Source organism: Hippocampus guttulatus, chromosome 11 (genome assembly GCF_054856545.1).
Source record: "Hippocampus guttulatus isolate MCC_2025c chromosome 11, RoL_Hgut_1.0, whole genome shotgun sequence".
NCBI classification, from domain to species: domain Eukaryota; kingdom Metazoa; phylum Chordata; class Actinopteri; order Syngnathiformes; family Syngnathidae; genus Hippocampus; species Hippocampus guttulatus.
The window spans coordinates 14,542,326-14,561,174 of NC_141271.1; the positions used below are offsets into that span (position 1 = coordinate 14,542,326).

General features: G+C 43.5%; 1 protein-coding gene across 1 annotated transcript; it reads right to left on the reverse strand.

Moving 5' to 3' along the window:
• Positions 1-108: 108 nt before the first annotated feature.
• On the reverse strand, positions 109-3,645 carry pou3f3a (POU class 3 homeobox 3a). The gene has a single exon (XM_086123706.1). It carries the CDS (start codon positions 3,302-3,304, stop codon positions 1,979-1,981), a length of 1,326 nt encoding a protein of 441 aa, XP_085979832.1. The 5' UTR covers positions 3,305-3,645; the 3' UTR covers positions 109-1,978.
• Between the last annotated feature and the right edge of the window lie 15,204 nt (positions 3,646-18,849).

The window sequence follows — 18,849 nt, forward strand, 5'->3', positions numbered from 1 at the left end:
CATTGCATATATTTATTTCATTTTTGTGCCTCGAACGTTTCCACCACCAACCACATGGCAAAAATGAAGACAGCATGAATTGCGATCACTATTAGGGCCCATTTTATTTTCCGTGATCGAACAAATGTTTATCATGATGAGGATTTGTCCGTGACATGTTTCTGGGCTTGTTCATCTGAGGTATTATTTGTTTTTCAAATTGCATAGCCTGGTCAAATTTGATGCTCCGGTCCACGGGCTGTGTAGCTTGAGTGAGTCTTACAGTACGGTACATGACAGGGTTAAGATCTGCTTTAAGAAAAGAAATAACTATTTTTAAATGTTGGGTGCCACAATAGACTACTTGAATACATACTCATGTGCTGTATGAATATAGATTTCATCTGCAAGTTAAATGCAATTCAAGCTGTGGTATTTACACTAACTACCCAAATGTCAGTACCGTATTAACTGTGCAATTTGCATTATTTGGCTTAGTGCGAAAGACTTCTTTGGTCAACAGCACATTGATGCTAATACTCTTGTCTGTTTTCCTGCATGTTTTCACACATATTAATAACCTGTGTACTATACATTCAATTTATTTGTTAATGCGATACGAAGCCTCAAAAACGTGAAATGTCACGACAAAGACTGTTCACCCTTTCATGCAACCTGTAACCTGATAACGGGATTAAGCCGTCCACTGTAGTGACCGCTGTCCCTGAAAGGGTTAATTATACATCCCGCTTGCCAAATACTGGGGACACCTTGAGTGAGTTTTTATGGCACTTTACAAAAGGATACCCTAGTTTGAGCGCTTTTTCAAGTGGTAATAAAACAAACCAGGTTGGTACAATGCCCTTTTGATTTTGTATGGTAATTTCGACACAAACGAAATTGTGAAACAAAGTCATAACAATAAAGGCCAGAAAAGATAAACTACCATACGGGTCTCGGGTTTGTTGATGGTCGCAGCTGACACAAACTTCGGTTTCGTATAATTTAGAACAACTGGTGTGAAACTCTGGTCTTCCAGGGCCACTATCCTGCATGTTTGAGATGTTTCCTTCCTCCAACACACCTCATTCAAATGATCATCTCATCGTCGCCATCATCAAGCTCGACATCATCGTTATCAGATTTCTGTGATTTCAAACAGGTTTTTTGTTTTTTACAGGGCTACACCTCATATAAATGTTTTCCTTTTCAGCTGTATCTAATTAAAACTGTTTGTTTTTGGATAATACTTGTAATAAATGTTGAGCAGTAACGTCAACATGCATTTGCAGTAAGTGTGTGATTTAGGCCTACAGATTTTAAAAAAATTGATGTTGCTGCAGTGCAAAAAAATTCCAAATTCGGCCTGATTGGAGACAGACAAATAGATAGATAGATAGATAGATATACAAAAACATATACAGTAGATGCAGAAAACATTTAGCTGGGTCATTAGAACAAAACGCGCGCACGTGTGTAATAATGTTCAACTCACGTGTCATCTTCCATGTCAGTCCAATTTATTAAATAATTCATTTTTTCACTGGAAATACTGTAAGAATGAGGGGGGAAATAAATAGTGCAAACTATCACACAATAATACACACTTGCCTTGTACATGTAAAGGATTTTTTTGTACTTGAAATTAAAACCCACGTATCTCAATAATAAAGGAAAGCAAAACAATGAAACGAGTTGCGAGAACTGTATGTCTACTAAAAACACAATTGGAAGAAACCTAATGGGGGTGGGGGGGGGTATTCGGGAACAAGTCAGTGCTAAATTAAAGCAAGTCGGTGATTTATTTTAATGTTTGTACTTATGTTTTTCACTATGATGCATAAAAATGGACTTTTTGTGCTGCTTTGAATTTACACACTCGCGCACACACACGCGCGCGCACATAACGGATCACAGGACACACATTGGAGCTTGTAACAAAACGCTGAAGTGAGGCAAACAAAGAGAAAAATAAAGTTTGGGCGATTTGGTGCGGCGTTCACGTGTCGCTGTACATCCTCTTGCAGTCTAGGGAAGGTGGCGGCGTATCCGCGCCCATGCTGCCCACCTGCGAGTACGCGTTGTCCGGGCTTCGCGGAAGCCCGGGCGGCGTCATGCGCTTCTCTTTCTGCCTGCGGTTGCAGAACCACACGCGCACCACCTCCTTCTCCAGCTGCAGTGTGTCCGCCAGCCCGTTGATCTCTTGTGCCGACGGCTTGGGGCACTTGAGAAAGTGGCTCTCCAGCGCGCCTTTGACGCTCACCTCGATGGACGTGCGCTTTTTCCTCTTGCGTCCCTGCGTGGCGATTTTGTCGATGCTGGCCGGGCTGCCGGTGCTCGAGTCGGCCTCCTCCAGCCACTTATTGAGCAGCGGCTTCAGCTTGCACATGTTCTTGAAGCTCAGCTGCAGCGCCTCGAACCGGCAGATGGTGGTCTGCGAGAAGACGTTGCCGTAGAGCGTGCCCAGTGCCAGACCCACGTCGGCCTGCGTGAAACCCAGCTTGATGCGACGCTGCTTGAATTGCTTGGCGAAGTGCTCCAGGTCGTCCGAGGTCGGCGTGTCCTCATCCGAGTGCGCCTCTTGGTGATGATGCTGATGATGATGCTGGTGCTGATGGTGCGCGTGCTGGTGATGAGGATGATGATTATGAGGATGGTGGTGGTGGTGGTGGTGGGGGTGGTGGTGGTGGTGATGAGGGTGGTCCAGCTCTGGGGAGTCCCCACGCAAGAGCGAACCGGGGTGCATGAGGCTCTGGGTGCTGAGCATCCCGTTGACAGTGAAGGCGGCGGCGGGTTGGGAGTAAACGAGGCTCTGCTGTTGCTGGTGCGGCTGCGTCTGACCCTCACTAATGTTGATGGTGCCCACCCAGCCGCCAGGCTGCGCTTGATGGCCCCCTAAATGGGAGCCGCGGTGATGCAGTGTAGCACCCGAGTGGAGGTCCTCCCTCCCGCCGCCGCCTCTCTTCATCTCCTGGGTCTGGGAGCTGGCCGGCCACGCCGCACCAACTTCGGCTGCGGCAGCCGCGGCCGCCGCAGCCGCAGCGGCCGCGGCCGCGGCGTGCGGCAACGACGTGACCCACTGGTGGGCATGACTTAGCATATGCCCCCCGTTGCTGGACACCATGGTGGCCCCTTGCATGAATTCGCTCTGCACCATCTTGACCGAGGGGTCCCCTCTGAACGCGCTGGAAGACACCGAGGTGACCACGCCGTTTGCCGGCTGCATGCTACCGCCTCTCCGGTCAGAGTGGGAGACCGGGCCGGTTAGAATCCTGCTGCTGGCTAGGTACGGGCTGGAGGTGGCTGTAGCCATCCCCCAAATCATAAATCTGGACTTTTTTTTTTACTTGCTCTTTTAAACACCGGATCCACTCGCAAACGCACCGTGTGAAAAAAGAGCAAAAACAGTCCTTATATCGAAAACAGCCATAAAAAAAATACTGAAAATCAAGGGGACAGCAAAAGTTACAGTTTAAAAAAAAAAGTTTCTCCAATCGTGAATAATCCACAGAATTATTCGATCCGTGCCTGCCTGGAACGTGCGTAAAAGTCTGTCCCTTAGTCTTCTAATTAGAATTTTTTTTTTTTTTTTTTTAGAACGCGATGAAATGATCAGGTCGAAAACTCCCCGCTGAGACGAAGCGCATCCTCCACGGAGCAAAGGAGGCGAACATGTGTTTAACTGCGACCACGGCCGAGCTTCCCTCTCCCATCTCCGGCCAATTAGCTGCAAACTAGCCCGCTGAGTCCTTGCTGATTGGACGCTCAGCCTGAGAGGAGTGTGTGTATGTACGAGGGACACCAATCTGGTCAATGCGCTAAACTTTCTACACTTAGACAATAACAATATGAACATCTTATTGCTTTACAACCCGGTGACTACAAACGCGTGTACAATCTGCCAGATCCAATCAAAGTGCTCTCTTTTTCTGTCAGCTTTTGATCAGAGGCATTCATTTAACAGCTTGGATATGTTTACAGTTTACTGTGGTGTAGAACTTTACACTGTATCATGTAGAGGGCTGTTTCGAATATTTTGTCATGTAACTACATGAGACAAGCAAAACATTAATAACAGGTGTCCCAAAGGGAAAAAAATAAGGTGTTGGCTTGAATACATTACATCAAAATTCCTCAATACCAAGCTAATACTCCCTCGATGTTGTGAGCCACGTGGGAAAAACATTACAGTGGTATAAAGTATTCGATTTACTTCATCAGTTGGTAGCAATAGAGTGCATCATTTTTCCTTTACGAGCTCATCTTTGAAGTTTGCTTTTTTTTTGTCCAATAGATTAGTGCTGAAACGTTGAGTCAAAATAATAGCTCACATGGCCTGAATTGAACCCGCATTTTAGATCAATTTAATTTGAACTCATTTCGAGGTTTTGCTGCTAAAGAGGTGCACGCAGAGTAGAAAAGCTAAAAGTTGCACCAAGGTGAATTTTGATGATTCCTATTACCGGTCTCAATGTTTCCGTGCATCACAGCAATGCACAATATGCGGCTCCTGAGAGGCCACGAGTCGTGTCGGAATGACATTTGAGCAACGTGAAGAGGATACCTGCACAATTACTGTATCCCCAATCTCGTTCTATCTTGCAAAAAAAAGTCCAATGACAATAAGTGTTTAGTCTGTGAAAAGTAACCGCATACATGTTCTAAATGAGTCCCATATTTTGTTCTTTTATAGTGTAACAATGCACTATTACACCTATAAGGCTGCGGGTCCACATATTGGTGACATCGGCACATTCCTTTCTTACCATTGAGTTCTTCACTCGATGCTTCGACAGAAAAATGCGTAGAGTGAGTGACTGATCATTTTGGAGTTGAGGGGAAAAGTACAACATTTTCAAAGAGAGCAATTCGTCTTATTTTGGGGTTTAGCTGTTGAGTGACTGTGTGGGAAAATGATGATAATGGGAAGAAAAATACACTCTGTCTCACACAACAGCACTTTGAATGCTTGTCTCTCAGAATAAATACACAAATAGATAGATGAGATAGCATACTAGCCGGAACGTTTCTCAAGGATCCTCAGCTTTGGACACAAGCAAGGTGTGCACGCCTCGCGCATGCTAATGTGCTCTGCCTTTCAAGTGGTCAAGAAAGAACACAGTTGCGCCTCACTGCTAGAGTGCAAAAAGCCGCCACAAATGCAGTTGGAAATACATTCATCAAGGGAGGATTTTTCAACACTGGGCCCGTTTACGGGACGATATGACACGTAAACGTCCTGTGGGAACCATTTTCTCCCAAACGTATGAGTTGAGCGGAAGGACTCACTGTGCTGCATGTTTGACTTGCAAGGTCTCGGGTCCAGTTTATAAAGTGGCTCATGGATGAAATGCCTTTGGGACTTTTCCATTTCACCCCCAAAACGTGCAAATCGAACTTGATATTCATTGTATTCAGTAGACGTTAGCTATAAAAACTTCAGATCGGTCAAGCTCCCACACTTGCCAAATGTACATGCAAACAGCAAAATAAGTCCGTTTTCTGAGAGCGTGTACGATAGCAGTGCAGAGACATTTTCGACTAATGTTCGCATTTAATGAGCAGGCGGTGGACCTCCACTTAGTATCCCTTTTTTTTTTTAAATTGATATTTCACCATGACAGAGTGGACACGTTAAGCGTGGCAACATCCAACTACAAACATGTCACCATGATGTTCTAATTTAAATTTACGCACCGAACAGGTATTTTTAGATGAAGTCTTCAAGTTAAAAATAAAAGATGCATGGAGAGCAACAAAAAAAAAAAATCTATATTAATTCAACATTTGTTTAGACATATTGGCTAAATTGCTTCCGTTTGGACAAAGGGATGTTAGCTTGTTGGTGGGGAAAAAAAATACTCCTAAATAGTTTTGTTGATCAATTTCACAGCATTAGAAGTTTGAAAAGTTACAGTTTTTAAAAGCGCAAAGTAAAAGTTCACAGTGTACACTCAGCATTCAAAATCTTCCCTCAAAATGTGACATTAATCAACTTAAATATAATCGAACACCCAACCTGAAGTACTTATACATGGGACAAAAAAACCAAAACATTAACACAACGTTTTTGAATTTTTTTCTCAAAGTAAAAGACTCACAGAACATTCATAAAGAGTCGTGCGCATTTCTTTTGGAATCTTTCAACTTGAATGATTGATTGTGCCGTGAACATGTTCAAATCCTACTTCTTCAACTTGTGAAATAAAAACAACAACAACAACAACAACAAAACCCCACAAACGGCGTGGCCGGCTCCAAAAGCAGCAGACCACTTTCCAAGTCCGGCGGCAGAATGTTGAGGAAGCCAGATGAGTGTGCAGGGACGCGGTAATGTTTTGCATGTGTTGTGCTGGCTGCTCGTCTTATTTGTTATTCATGAAGGAAGTTGGGTGAAGAGGCCGACTTCTGATGCGTGTGTCTCTCTCTCTCTCTCACTACATTCTCTTTCCGCCATGTGTTGGAGCTGCAGCGAATTTGCCGATTAAACTCCGCTTAATAAGCAACCGTCCGCTAACAGACATCGCTGTTTATGAAAGATCATCCTCAAATCGGTTGAACTCTCTCTTTTGTCTTTTTTGCTCTCGGTTGAGTTTTCGCCATGCGGGTAGGCGGCCATTTTGGGCCCCCTGGCTATTTTTTTGGGGATAGACTTTTGAAATATGCAAATGTTAAGAAAAAAAAGTAGGAAAGGGCAGGGAGAAGAAAAAAAAAACTTCATCTGGACTCCCGGAGCTTCCGATCAAAAGAAACAGATGGGGTTTTTTTGGGGGCTTTTTTCTTGTTCGTGCTTATGTTTGTTGTCAGCCAGTGTAATTAAGAAGCGCAGTAAAACGCAAAACAGACAACAAAAACAGATGCTATGGTCACTGGCATGATTACGGACCTGCTAACCTCGATTAGTTTCTTGATCTCATGAAATTTTGTGGAGCGTCAAACCAATAGTTTTCAATATTTTCCCAAGGTTGCCACATTTGCAAGTTCCTTTTTTACCTTTCATGCAAACAGACCTCACACTTTCAACTTCCTTCTTCCACCCGAATTATGAAGCTAACCTCTGCCAAATAAACTGCTTCTTTTGTTTGATTTTGGTGCTGCTTGTACACACTTCACACTCATTCTATTTTTTTGTTTTGTTTTTTTCAGGAAATGTGAATTACAAATGATACTTTGAGGGAAAAATACTCACATCTTTTCACAAAATACATGCTTGGTTGGCAAAGGTCAATTCTTTTGTTGTTCACAGACCTTTTTTGTTGTTGTTGATTTTATAGGGATGGCGTATATTTGAAACCTGTTCTCGTGAGAATTTTGGATTAATATCGCACAAAAGTGATTTGTAACGAGTCGCAAATACGGCTTATTTTGTTGTGATCAAATCAAAATTATATGACGCTTATTTTCCAGTTTAGTAGGTTAGCCAATAAAAAATGAAATGTGACAAATTCTATGGTAGAATCTTAAGCAATTCACCAGTCAATTTTAAAATCACTCCTCTTCTTTTTTTTTTTTTTGTAAAATATGAATCAATAGTTGATTGGTTTGGGTTTTTTTCTTTTTTTGGTCTTACCTTTGACACATTTCTGTTGAAGATTCAGAACTTTATTCGGAAATGTTGCACAAAGGCTTTAGGGATGTTATGTTTCCTGACAATATTAGCATTTTTGTTTTGTATTTAATCTTTCATTGCAAGAATTTAGTCTGCTAGCTTAGCAATTGTAATTCATAGATAACGTTTTGGTGGAAACTAACCCTGAACAATTCCAAGAGAAATTTGATTCTTCAGTCATACAAAGCAACTGGATTTTTCGTTTTGGTTTTTATTTGCCCTTTTATGACATTTTTCTAAATTCCACTTTGGAAGGTTATCATAAGAGGGAAATTGTGATGATGACCATAGAACAGGAAGTAAAATTATATTGTCCCCGGTGTGACCAAATATTTAATTTTTGGATAAGCCATAATTGTAGAGGGAAGTTACTTGTGTTCATTGTGAACAAGTATATCTATTTTTTATTTTTTTTTTGCTGCCATAGCGAAGAAGCCATACTGTAGTTTCCCTGGTGGGAGTTCATAAATTTTTTTGTGAGTTGTGTTTGAATAAAGAACTGAGCTAAACTGCCACAGAGGGGGAACTCCTTGGGTTTCATCTTTTAATTCAGCCTGCTGTTGTGTCATCCCGTGGTTGCGCTCACGAGTGTGTTTTGACCTTCAGCTGTAGAGAGACTTCACAGCGTGAGTCTCTCCACACATGCCCCCCCACGGGGCGCTTTAAATCAGAAGCAGGCCCCGTCGCGGAGCGCGAGAGATGAGCTCAGCGGGGCTGGTCGAGCTCAGACCGAGGGGAAACGGGGGGAAATGGAGGAACGGTCAGGGTGGATGCAAATGCCATGCCCTTGTTTGCAGAGGTTAGGAAACGCAGCACGAATAGTAGGAAGTCGGATGACAAATTTAGCCTTTGCCTGAATGATTTTGGACATTTTTTTTGGTTTATCCTTCTGACACATATAGGACATATACAGTATTAGACTCGCAGTACAGACTTCCGCTAAAGGGCAAAGGTTTTAATTTGGATTGCATGTTTTGGAATTTTGTCAGTGAGATTCATGTACGAGTCACTGAGAAACACAGGACCATGCTAGTGGAAAGAAATAAAATAAAATCAGCGTCGACACCAAAAAAAGAAAAAAAATACATATTGTGGAACTAAAGCAAACAAAAAAAGCGGTACAGCCAACGAATAAGCTAAAACTGATGATAAATTTGGGAATGATATATACTCGTAGAAAACGCAGCTGCACGCAAGCATAAAAATTAGAATATCCTAATATTCGTGCCCACAGACGCCTCGTTGCGCTCGCTTAACAATTTGTTCATCTCGCTCCAACTTGCTGGGCGCTGCGGCATTCTGAAGGCATTTCCTTTGACATACGCCCAACACACCTGACAAGTTGATTGTTGAAAGTAGACCAAATTATCGCAATCTCTGAATGTCCAACTAGGAGTGTCACGTGATTTTTGGTGAATTTGATCAAGATGCAGACTGTCAGTTTCTGAGCTCCGCCGATACAAGTCGGCTATTTTGTGCAGATTTACACTAGTAAGACTTGCACCGGTGATGAAAATAGAGCCCTTGAAAATCGATTCAAAATGAAATTTGTGGGGATGCATGACTCTAAAGACAGGGAATGTGGATGCCGGGGGAAAAAAAACAAACAAACATGCTTTTTGTGCGAATCTTGCTCAAGTGAACACCGCTGTTGTTGGGCAGAATCTTTGTCCCTCTAAAATCCTTTTTTCAGGAGACCTTAAAAATGCCATGTTTGTTCAATCGCTAACATTGCATCCTCAAAGAAGCCATTTCCAGCATTTTAGATTGTTTTTTGGTGTTTAAAATAAATAAATAAGACTCACACACGTAGACTGACCAAAACCACAGAATATGAAATTCATGCCCTGCGATTGGCTGGCAACCAGTTCATGGTGTCCCCGCCTACTGCCCGAAGACAGCTGGGATAGGCTCCAGCATGCCCGCGACACGCGTGAGGATAAGCGGATTCGAAAATGATGGATGAAATTCACCAAAATATGACACAGAAGGTTTCCCCACATTTTTAGAATGCGTTCTTTTGAATATACTGTACATTTCTTATTTATTTATTTATTTTCATCCGAACAAGTCAAAAACTACACCAAATTTCCCTTAAATTTTCCAGTTGTTCAAATGTGTTGGTATTTAGAAAAATGTTTACAGATGTTGCATTATGAAGAATAAAATTTGGCTTCTGAGTGACGTAGTATAGAGAGCGGAGTAAGATTTTCCTCGGACACTGTGCCTTCAAGATAATCTCGAGCGCTCTTGGTGAAGAGACTTCCAGGACAGGCAAAAAGAGTGGTTGCAATCATGTTTGCTAATTAGGAACAATTGTCAATTACGTGCCCCTGCTGGGTTGTAGGTAATGATACTCAATGGACAGATGTACTGCACGAACTCGTTGGTGGGTCCACCCATTATGCATGAAAGGGGGAACTAATGCGTGAAAATTACCGCCATCAATCCCAAGAGATAATTTGAGAAGGGCCAAACGGACAAGAAATAGCAGGAGGATATTTACAGGGAGAAGAGGGAAGTGAGGAGAACTTTCACTCTTTTCGATGCGTGTACCTGTCTGTGCAGGTGTGCAGAGATGACTTGCTTGGCTGCAAGTGTGCATTTAGGTAATAGTGGAGCGTGCATATTGATGCTGAGGTGACGGAAAAGATGAGAGAAACATCTGGTGCATCGGAGGACAAAAGTGGTCGAACGCTAATGCCAAATATAAGGTGGCCCGAAAGTCACGATACACTTGTTTTTTTTTTCATTTCAGGTGTCATTAGAACAGATGTTAGGCCATCAGCATTTGATCGCTTACCCTTTACTGTTTTGTAAGGAGTGACATTGGAAAATCTTTGCAAAAATGACACCAGGCTGAAAGATTTTCTGTTACGGACTGCAGTACAACGTCACACCGAGGAGCTTTATGGCACCATCAACAAATAATTGATTCAGCTAATGTTGTAGACATTCAATGTTGTTGTTGTTATTGTTTGAACAACAATGGTCTTAGCTTGCCTTCTGCTGTCGTGTTTATCAAAAACAGCTCCCGTTTCGAGAAACTCGCCAAGGTTAGCATAAATTGCACGACAATTGCACGACGGAGTAGCACGACAGTCATAAGGTTTCTCAAATTGCAGCTGAACTCCAGGCATCAGGTCAACAAACAATTTCTTCACATTTGAGTACCTCACATACTCATGAGAAACGTATTACACTCAAAGACTACATTTTATTTAGGAAATGCAGTGGAGTAAATATAAAAGCTGCCAGAAATATAAATAATGAGGTAAGAAAATAATTCTTCACAATAAAAACTAAGTATTTGTACTTGATTACATGACGAGACTACCCACAGGCCATACTTTGCCATTGCCCGCGCTGCTGTTTATTTATTCACATGGGAAGGTGTGTGCAAAAACAGCACTAAAATCACATTGTGTCTGGTGACGTGTTGTCTTGCCATACTTGCATCTAATGACCGCTTAACCACCTCTCACCTAACTTGCATATCTTATGACAGAGAAACATTTCAGGAAATACCTGCAGCTCTGCAGCTTGTGCCCACAAACAACTGCGGGCCTGTGTAGCAGTGGCGAGTGGAGAGCCAAGTCAAACAGCAGGTGTCCCCAGGGGCCTCTGCTGGCCAGCACAGCACCATTGGTGAATGGACAGAATTCTCTGTGAACCTTCCCACCGAGGTCCATGTAGTCATAGGGGCCTTCTGTTGCCCACTGGGTTCCGCAGATGGCTTCTTTCACGGAAATAAGGAAATCATGGATTGATAGGAGGGTTCAAGCTGAGATTTGAACAAATAACCTCTCTACTGTGAGGTAGACGTGCTATCTACAACCACACTGTCCTGCCATGAGCCATAAATAATAAACTATATTGGCAGCACTCACAACCCTGCATTGTTTCAGATCCTACGTCTCTGCCCATACCCAGCTCAAATCATTCATATCCCATCCATGCCCTGTGTCCTCTGGTGTGCCACAGGGGTCTGTTGTATGCTCCCTTATCCTCTTGGTAATATTTTCCACAATATACACTTAAAATGTCATATCACTCAGCTGTACTCTGAATTGTCCATCGGTGCAATTGTGTGTGTAAATGGTTGTCTATATATGTAACCAGTCTATAAGGATAGGATCCAGCTCACTTTTGACCCCAATGACGACAAACACAATCGGACATGGATGGAGCACTGATTTGATAGTTGCATTCAGAGTGATCAATGTCACTCATCAGGCCATTGCTGTCTCCACAAGTTGACTTTGAATCTCGGAGGATGCATCCCGCAGACCACGCAGCTCACCTTCTGCCATTGGGTGCCCCAACGTGCCAATGCCACATAAGCGGGATACGAGAGGACCTTGGCATGTAGAACGTGCGCCGATTCAATGCATGTCTTTGATGTGCATCATCAAAGACTGTCCTCCTCCTCTCCTCCTTGGACCAAAGGCTACTGTTGTTTTTGTTGTTGTTATTGATATTGTTTTCCAGCCGTACTACACAAAGGAGTCTGACCATGACTCTGATGCTAAGGCGGAGGTGGAGAGGGTATTTTAATTAGCTGCATAATAGATCAGAGGAGCTCAGGGGGGAGTGGGAGGGGAGGTGGTTAGAGTAGGTAGCAGCCAACATCAAAACACAAGCCTGTTTTTTCACCAGCCATGACCTCCTCGTGCAACAGCAGCCGGCTTCGACATGGAAAGTTTTGACGCAAGGTTAACTATTTGGAATATTTAAAAAAAAAAAAAAAAAAAAAAAAAAAAGCACAAGATGAACAAAATCTCACAATAACAAGTGCAAACGGTTATTTCATCTATCAGCTGCTCTCGCGCAAAGAAGCTTACGTTTATTGCTCCAATAGATGCCTGTGCATCCATCCATTAGTTTTCTGTATAACATAGATGAAAGGATGGACAATTTACTGATCCTAACATTTTTGGAACTACCACAGCTTTACAATCCTGTTGCAAAAAATATAAACCATAAATAACACCTCAACTGAGCTCTTAATTACATTAAGCACATATGTGAAAGGAAGTTGACTTCGGCCAGGGGTAGGGAACTCCGGTTCCTCGAGAGCCATAACCTTCCTGCCTGTTTTAGATCCCTCCCTACGCCAACACACCTGATTCATTTGTTCATGATCGTTTCAGGCCTCGACAGAGCTTTCTGATGAGCTGATCTACCCCCCCCCCCCCCAAACACACACACACACACTACCCCCCACAATGTCCACATCTACATTTTTCTGGGACTCTTCCAGTCTCCTTTGCAACCTGCTAATAGCACTGACAACATCCTGTTTGAATCCTTGCAATGGTAAGGTACTTTTGATCAATTGGTAGATGGTGTTTTGGTCTCCTAGTGCCAAATGGAAACAATGTGATGAAGAGGACTGTTTACATAGCAATTATTATTGAATCAGACCAAGTATTGGTCAATTCACGGAACAAACACCTGTTTTATACGGGGCCGTTCAGCTCCTTTTTAAAGGGAAAGTCGGCTCAAATATGGTCTTTTCAATATTTTCTACACTGCCCCAATAGTCTAAATACAGCAGTCTGATTAATATTACACGACCAATCGCGGCTCAGCTTGCGGACGTCACATGACCAAACTCAGAAAACAGGTGAGCCATGATGACTTGAGCCCTGAGCAACTGTGATGTCATTTTCAGCCAAAAGCAAGTGGCAAAATGGCTGCCCCTTTGATGGATAAAAATGGGTGGATTTTATTGCTTAAGAGTCCACAAAAGCAATATTGATCAAAATGCCATGTTTAGACTGGTGGGGCCTCATAGAACATCGCAATGTTTAAAAAAATAATAATCTGTGTTAACTTCCCCTTGAGGGCAGTAAATTGTGCAAATACACTGGAATATTTAAAGATTGAAATTGTGTTCAAAAGTTTAGACAATGTGAAATTAAGTTAATCTGTAAAGGCTATGTGGTTTATTGTTGGGGGGGTTGTCTTGAAAAATATATGAAAAAACAGCCTCAACTAAAGTATCATTGATGTTCATACTTAATATTACAGTTGTATTCCAAATGTTTTCATGTTCACCAGTTGTCATTTTGTTTCAACGGTCTCCGATTTGCATGCTGGCATGCTTTGGTAATAATTAATTGAAAAGGTGTGCGGAAAAGGAAATGTTTCATCACTGAACGGTGACGCTAACAGGAATTACAATTCACCATAAAGTGTTTATATGCAGATGCAATCATGGGACCTTGAGCTATGTTTGGACCAAAGTTTTTGGCTGACTGGTACAAAACGGATGTCAACCTATATTTGCACATAGCATAAAATTGGCAAAACTTGATCCGTGGTCTCAGAAGTTCAGTCCGAAAAGTGTACTCGGTCGAACCCGAGGTGCAAAAGACTTGTTTACCTTTGTTCCCTTTGTGGGTGAAGTTGGGGTGGGTTGGAGGGGGGGGTTCATTAGCGGCTGTGTAAATCAATCTGCTTCTCCTTAAAGACCTGTCAATTTGGTCCTGATGTCTGGCAGCCTGACACCACTCACTGGATATTTAACTTGAAAGCCAATTAATCATCATGATTAATTCACTGACAAACCACACGGAACCGTTCAACTTAACCTTACGGAACCAGAACGGAATACTGAACAGAGGGGAAAAGTCTCACAGCAATGCTCGCTGCTGTTCAATGCACCAACCCGAAGACCACAACAACCCAGAATCTTCTTCTGTTGACACATTACTCACAACAGCCCACAATTACAGAATGGTACTTACTTTTTTTTTTTTAATACATATTCCATATTATGCTTTCTAGTGGCGCTTATAATGAGATGATGCATGCATAAGGGAAAAAAAAGTGACTTTCGTTGATTATTCGCCGTTGGAATCCGCTAAAAGAACTTCTGGGGAAAAAAATGGAATTCTGGGAAATATGATGATATATTCCATTCATCATTCTCTTCCTGGAAGTGTGCTAAATGATGTTCAAACGCTGGAGGAAGGAGCTTTTGTCCACAGTAAGAGAAAGGATGATGTCCCCCCCCGCTAATCATTCAATCATCAAACAGTATTTCCTAGTTCAGAGATGCAAGTTGAATTTCATCCATCCTCTTAGTGCCCTGTTACAGTCTTGTCCACTGCGTCCACATTGAGGTCAACTTCCAATGTGAGTATTAAGTGCAAATACAATTAAAGTTTCTCTCTTTGAAGCCAAGAGGAAAGTGAGTGAAGCTTTGTAATGCCGTGGTTATCTTTCGATTATGTTTGCTTAAACATTGTTTGAGTCAAACCTCAGTCACTCGTGCACGGTCCCCAACAGGCTTTTGGAATGTCTGCTATAATACATTTAGAACATTTTCGATCAACCAAGCTCCCGCGATCGACCCGTTACCGCGCGCGCACATACACACGTACGCCATGCTGAGCGACAGCCTGACACGGAGGCATGCGACGCACTTTTTCAGCCTGTTAACTATCGTAGCTCATACGTACCGTTTTAAAGCGATTCCCTCTGCCCTCTAGATTCCTATTCTTTGCCCGTGCCCTCGGTGAATTGTAGACAAAACAAACTGAATCTGAATGAGAATAATGATAACGATAAAAGATATAAGATATATAGCGCAACAGCTCTGATCTCAAGCTGCAATTGCAGACTGCTGAGCGCTAAACACTTCCGGTGACGCACGTCACGTGCCACCGTAGGTTAAAGATTTACCTGCTTTTTTCATTTTATTTTTTTAAAACTTTTTGTGAAAATTTAGACTGATAGGATGATTAGGGTGCAGTTTACATTAACACGAAAAAATATATTACTAACATGCGCAAAGACACACAAATGGCTGTTTGTTTTTTTTCTCCTCTACACTCCTCGCGATCGACTTGGGACCAGTCCGCGATCTACCGGTCGTTCGCGATCGACGTAATGGGCACCCCTGGTCTACACTGTATTGTGGGGTTGAACCAATTAGAGACGTCGACCTTACATGTGAACCACAAGGAGGCCTCGCTGAAAGCGACAGGTGGTGTGTCCATGCAGCAAACAAGTGTTTGGTGTGTGTCTCAGGCGGAGTGAGTTTATATTAAGTAGCTGAAAGCAAACAGTTGTGTGAATAGAGGGTTGACAACTTCAAAATGTACATAACGTAATCGATTATTGACGTCGACTTGACTACCATGACAAAATAAATATGCCACCAAGTGGTTAATGAGCAGTATGCCGATGACGTCGGCGCAGTCTGAATGGATGGCACAGGTAAAGTACGCGACTCGTGGTTGCTTTTTTTTGTCATTATCTCACCATTAATCGATGATCCGCTTTATCATCACAAGGGTCGCGGGGTGTGCTGGAGCCTATCACAGCCATCTTAGGGCAGTAGGCGGGGGACAACCTGAACCGGTTGCCAGCCAATCACACAGAGACGAACAACCATCCGAGCTCACACTCACACCTAGGGACAATTTTGAGTGTTCAATCAGCCTGCCATGCATGTTTTTGGAATGTGGGAGGAGATGGGAGTACCCGGAGAAAACCCACGCAGGCTCGGGGAGAACATGCAAATTTCACACAGGGAAGCCGGAGGCGGAATCGAACCCACAACCTCTGCACTGTGATGCAGACATGTTAACCAGTTGCCCACCGGAAATACAAAATCTAAAGTACACTTTTCTTTATAGCGCTCGCGACCCTAGTGATGATAATGGATGGCTGGATAGATTTTTCATTCTTAAATTAACTATTGATTTTGATTTTAATTGCTAAATTGGAACCTAGCAAATTAACTCCAAACGAAAGAATGATTCCATCCAGAATCAGCTCCACAAAAGTGTTAATATCGCTCCAAAAGGTATCATCACATTTGTCCTCTCCGGGCACATTTTGTTGCAATGGCGAAAGCTGACTCGACAAAGAAATAAAGTTAAAGGTTGAATGATTCATGGCAGTAGATGGCTGACTGAAGACTTCACCTCGCGTAAGGCACTGCTCAAGCAACTCTGTGAGGACACGAGTAGCCGATCAATCAATCAATCATATTACCTGTGACAGGAGATTTCCACCGAGAGAACGTTTCGAGTTGCCATCTAATGACTTTCAAGGCGGCGAATGATCACTGTCACTGCAAAGGTGACAGCTGACTCAACACTAACCCCACCCCACAACCCCCGCCCCCTGCTTGTGCACCAAAGGAAACACTTTATTGTGTGTGTTTGGGTGCTGTGCCACTGCATGCCAGGTACGATGGAATTTCACTGGTCAAATATTCAAGAAATCGTGAACTGTTTGTTTTTTTTCAGCATCTAAGTTTCATGCCAAAAGCGTGTTTCACTTTTTCTCTGGCTTCATTCTGGTTTCTCCTCCGATGACGGTAAAAATGCGAAGGCGACCATATAGAAAAGGACATTAAACATACTGCAATGGAACTGTTTAATTTGGAATTTGATGTTTGCAGAGTTGAATGCAGTGACGAAAAGCATGAAACTCCCAATTTTTGTATCGATTAAATAAAATATATTTTCTGCTTTTTTTCACTGTAGCGGAGAACAAATCGACCAAAATGTCTGGCTCGTTTCACTCTGACGTCGCTCCACCGCTGTCTGACATCACGGCGGCAATGCGCCTAGACAGAAGATTTTTCATGTGGGCGGCACTACCGCGACAACAAACCCCATGCACCGCGCACGCCAGGCGGTGTGGCATGGGAACACATCCAAAATGAATTGATTTGTCCATGCCGCACTGCGCTTTGCCTTGTGTGGTGTGAAAAGGTTTGCAGGAGCTCTGGAAAATGACAATAGTGTTTCAAATATTTGCCTCTTTCAAGTTTTTTTTTGGTTTAATATGGTGAGTTGTAAAAAAAAAAATTGCTTTCACTTTTAAATGTTTTCTGGCTGCAAAATACTATTGTCATGCATGCAAACATCCAAAATGACAGGTTTGATATGTTTTAGAGCAAAACCGCTCCACTGAAATTCACTGGGCCATTTTGAACACACACAGAGCCAAACTTTGCACCAAAGCATTTTGGTGCGGCTCGAGCATCGGCCTCCATTTGAAGACCAGCACATGAAAGCAACCACTCCACATGGGCTCCTATCGCATCTTAATTAAAAAGCCTTGCATATTATTTGCTTTAACAAAGGGACATTTTGGGGAGGGGTGGTTCATTTAAATCCAATTAGACCTGTGCTGATGCCTCAGGAGATGAGAGCGTAATTGCTGTTTGAACATGAAGGTCTTTGTTCAGGGCTACAATAGTTGGATAAGGCCAGACAAGGCTTACAATGTGGAGCAAGGAGGGTCGGCCCGTGGACCTCTGCGAGGATTTGTTAAATGCTAACTCCTCGTAACGTGACGATTATCACCCCGATTACGTACTGTTGTGTCATTTTGTTTCTTCTATTGCAGCATTTGCTCAGGTGTTTCCCTTAAACTGACCAAAGCCGGGCAGCAGTCGTGATCAATAACCCACTCATACGCTCATGGTGCGTTACCTTTAAACTTGGTCATTGTTTGGAGATTAGCATGGATTTGGATAAACATCTCCTAAGGATGCTGGCCATCCATCCATCCATCCATCCATCATCTACCGCTTATCCGGGGCCGGGTCGCGGGGGCAACAGCTTTAGCAGGGAAGCCCAGACTTCCCTCTCCCTAGCTACTTCTTCCAGCTCTCCCCGGGGGATCCCGAGACGTTCCCAGGCCAGCTGGGTGACATAGTCTCTCCAGCGTGTCCTGGGTCTTCCTCGGGGTCTCCTCCCGGTGGGACATGCCCGGAACACCTCACCAGGGAGGCGCTCAGGGGGCATCCGAATCAGATGCCCAAGCCACCTCATCTGGCTCCTCTCGATGTGGAGGAGAAGCGGCTCGACTCTGAGCCCCTCCCGGATGACCGAGCTTCTCACCTTATCTCTAAGGGAGAGCCCGGACACCCTGCGGAGAAAACTCATTTCGGCCGCTTGTAGCCGGGATCCCGTTCTTTCGGTCACGACCCATAGCTCGTGACCATAAATGAGGGTTGGAACGTAGATCGACCGGTAAATTGAGAGCTCCTTCTTCACCACGACAGACCGATACAACGTCCGCATCACAGCAGACGCTGCACCGATCCGCCTGTCGATCTCCCGCTCCCTCCTGCCCCCACTCGTGAACAAGACCCCAAGATACTTGAACTCCTCCACTTGGGGCAAGATCTCCTCCCCGACCCGGAGGGGACACTCCACCCTTTTCCGACTGAGGACCATGGTTTCAGATTTGGAGGTGCTGATCTTCATCCCAACCGCTTC

Coding starts and splice junctions, on each gene's coding strand:
- pou3f3a (XM_086123706.1), bottom strand. CDS start 3,304: ATGATTTGGGGGATGGCTACAGCCACCTCCAGCCCGTACCTAGCCAGC.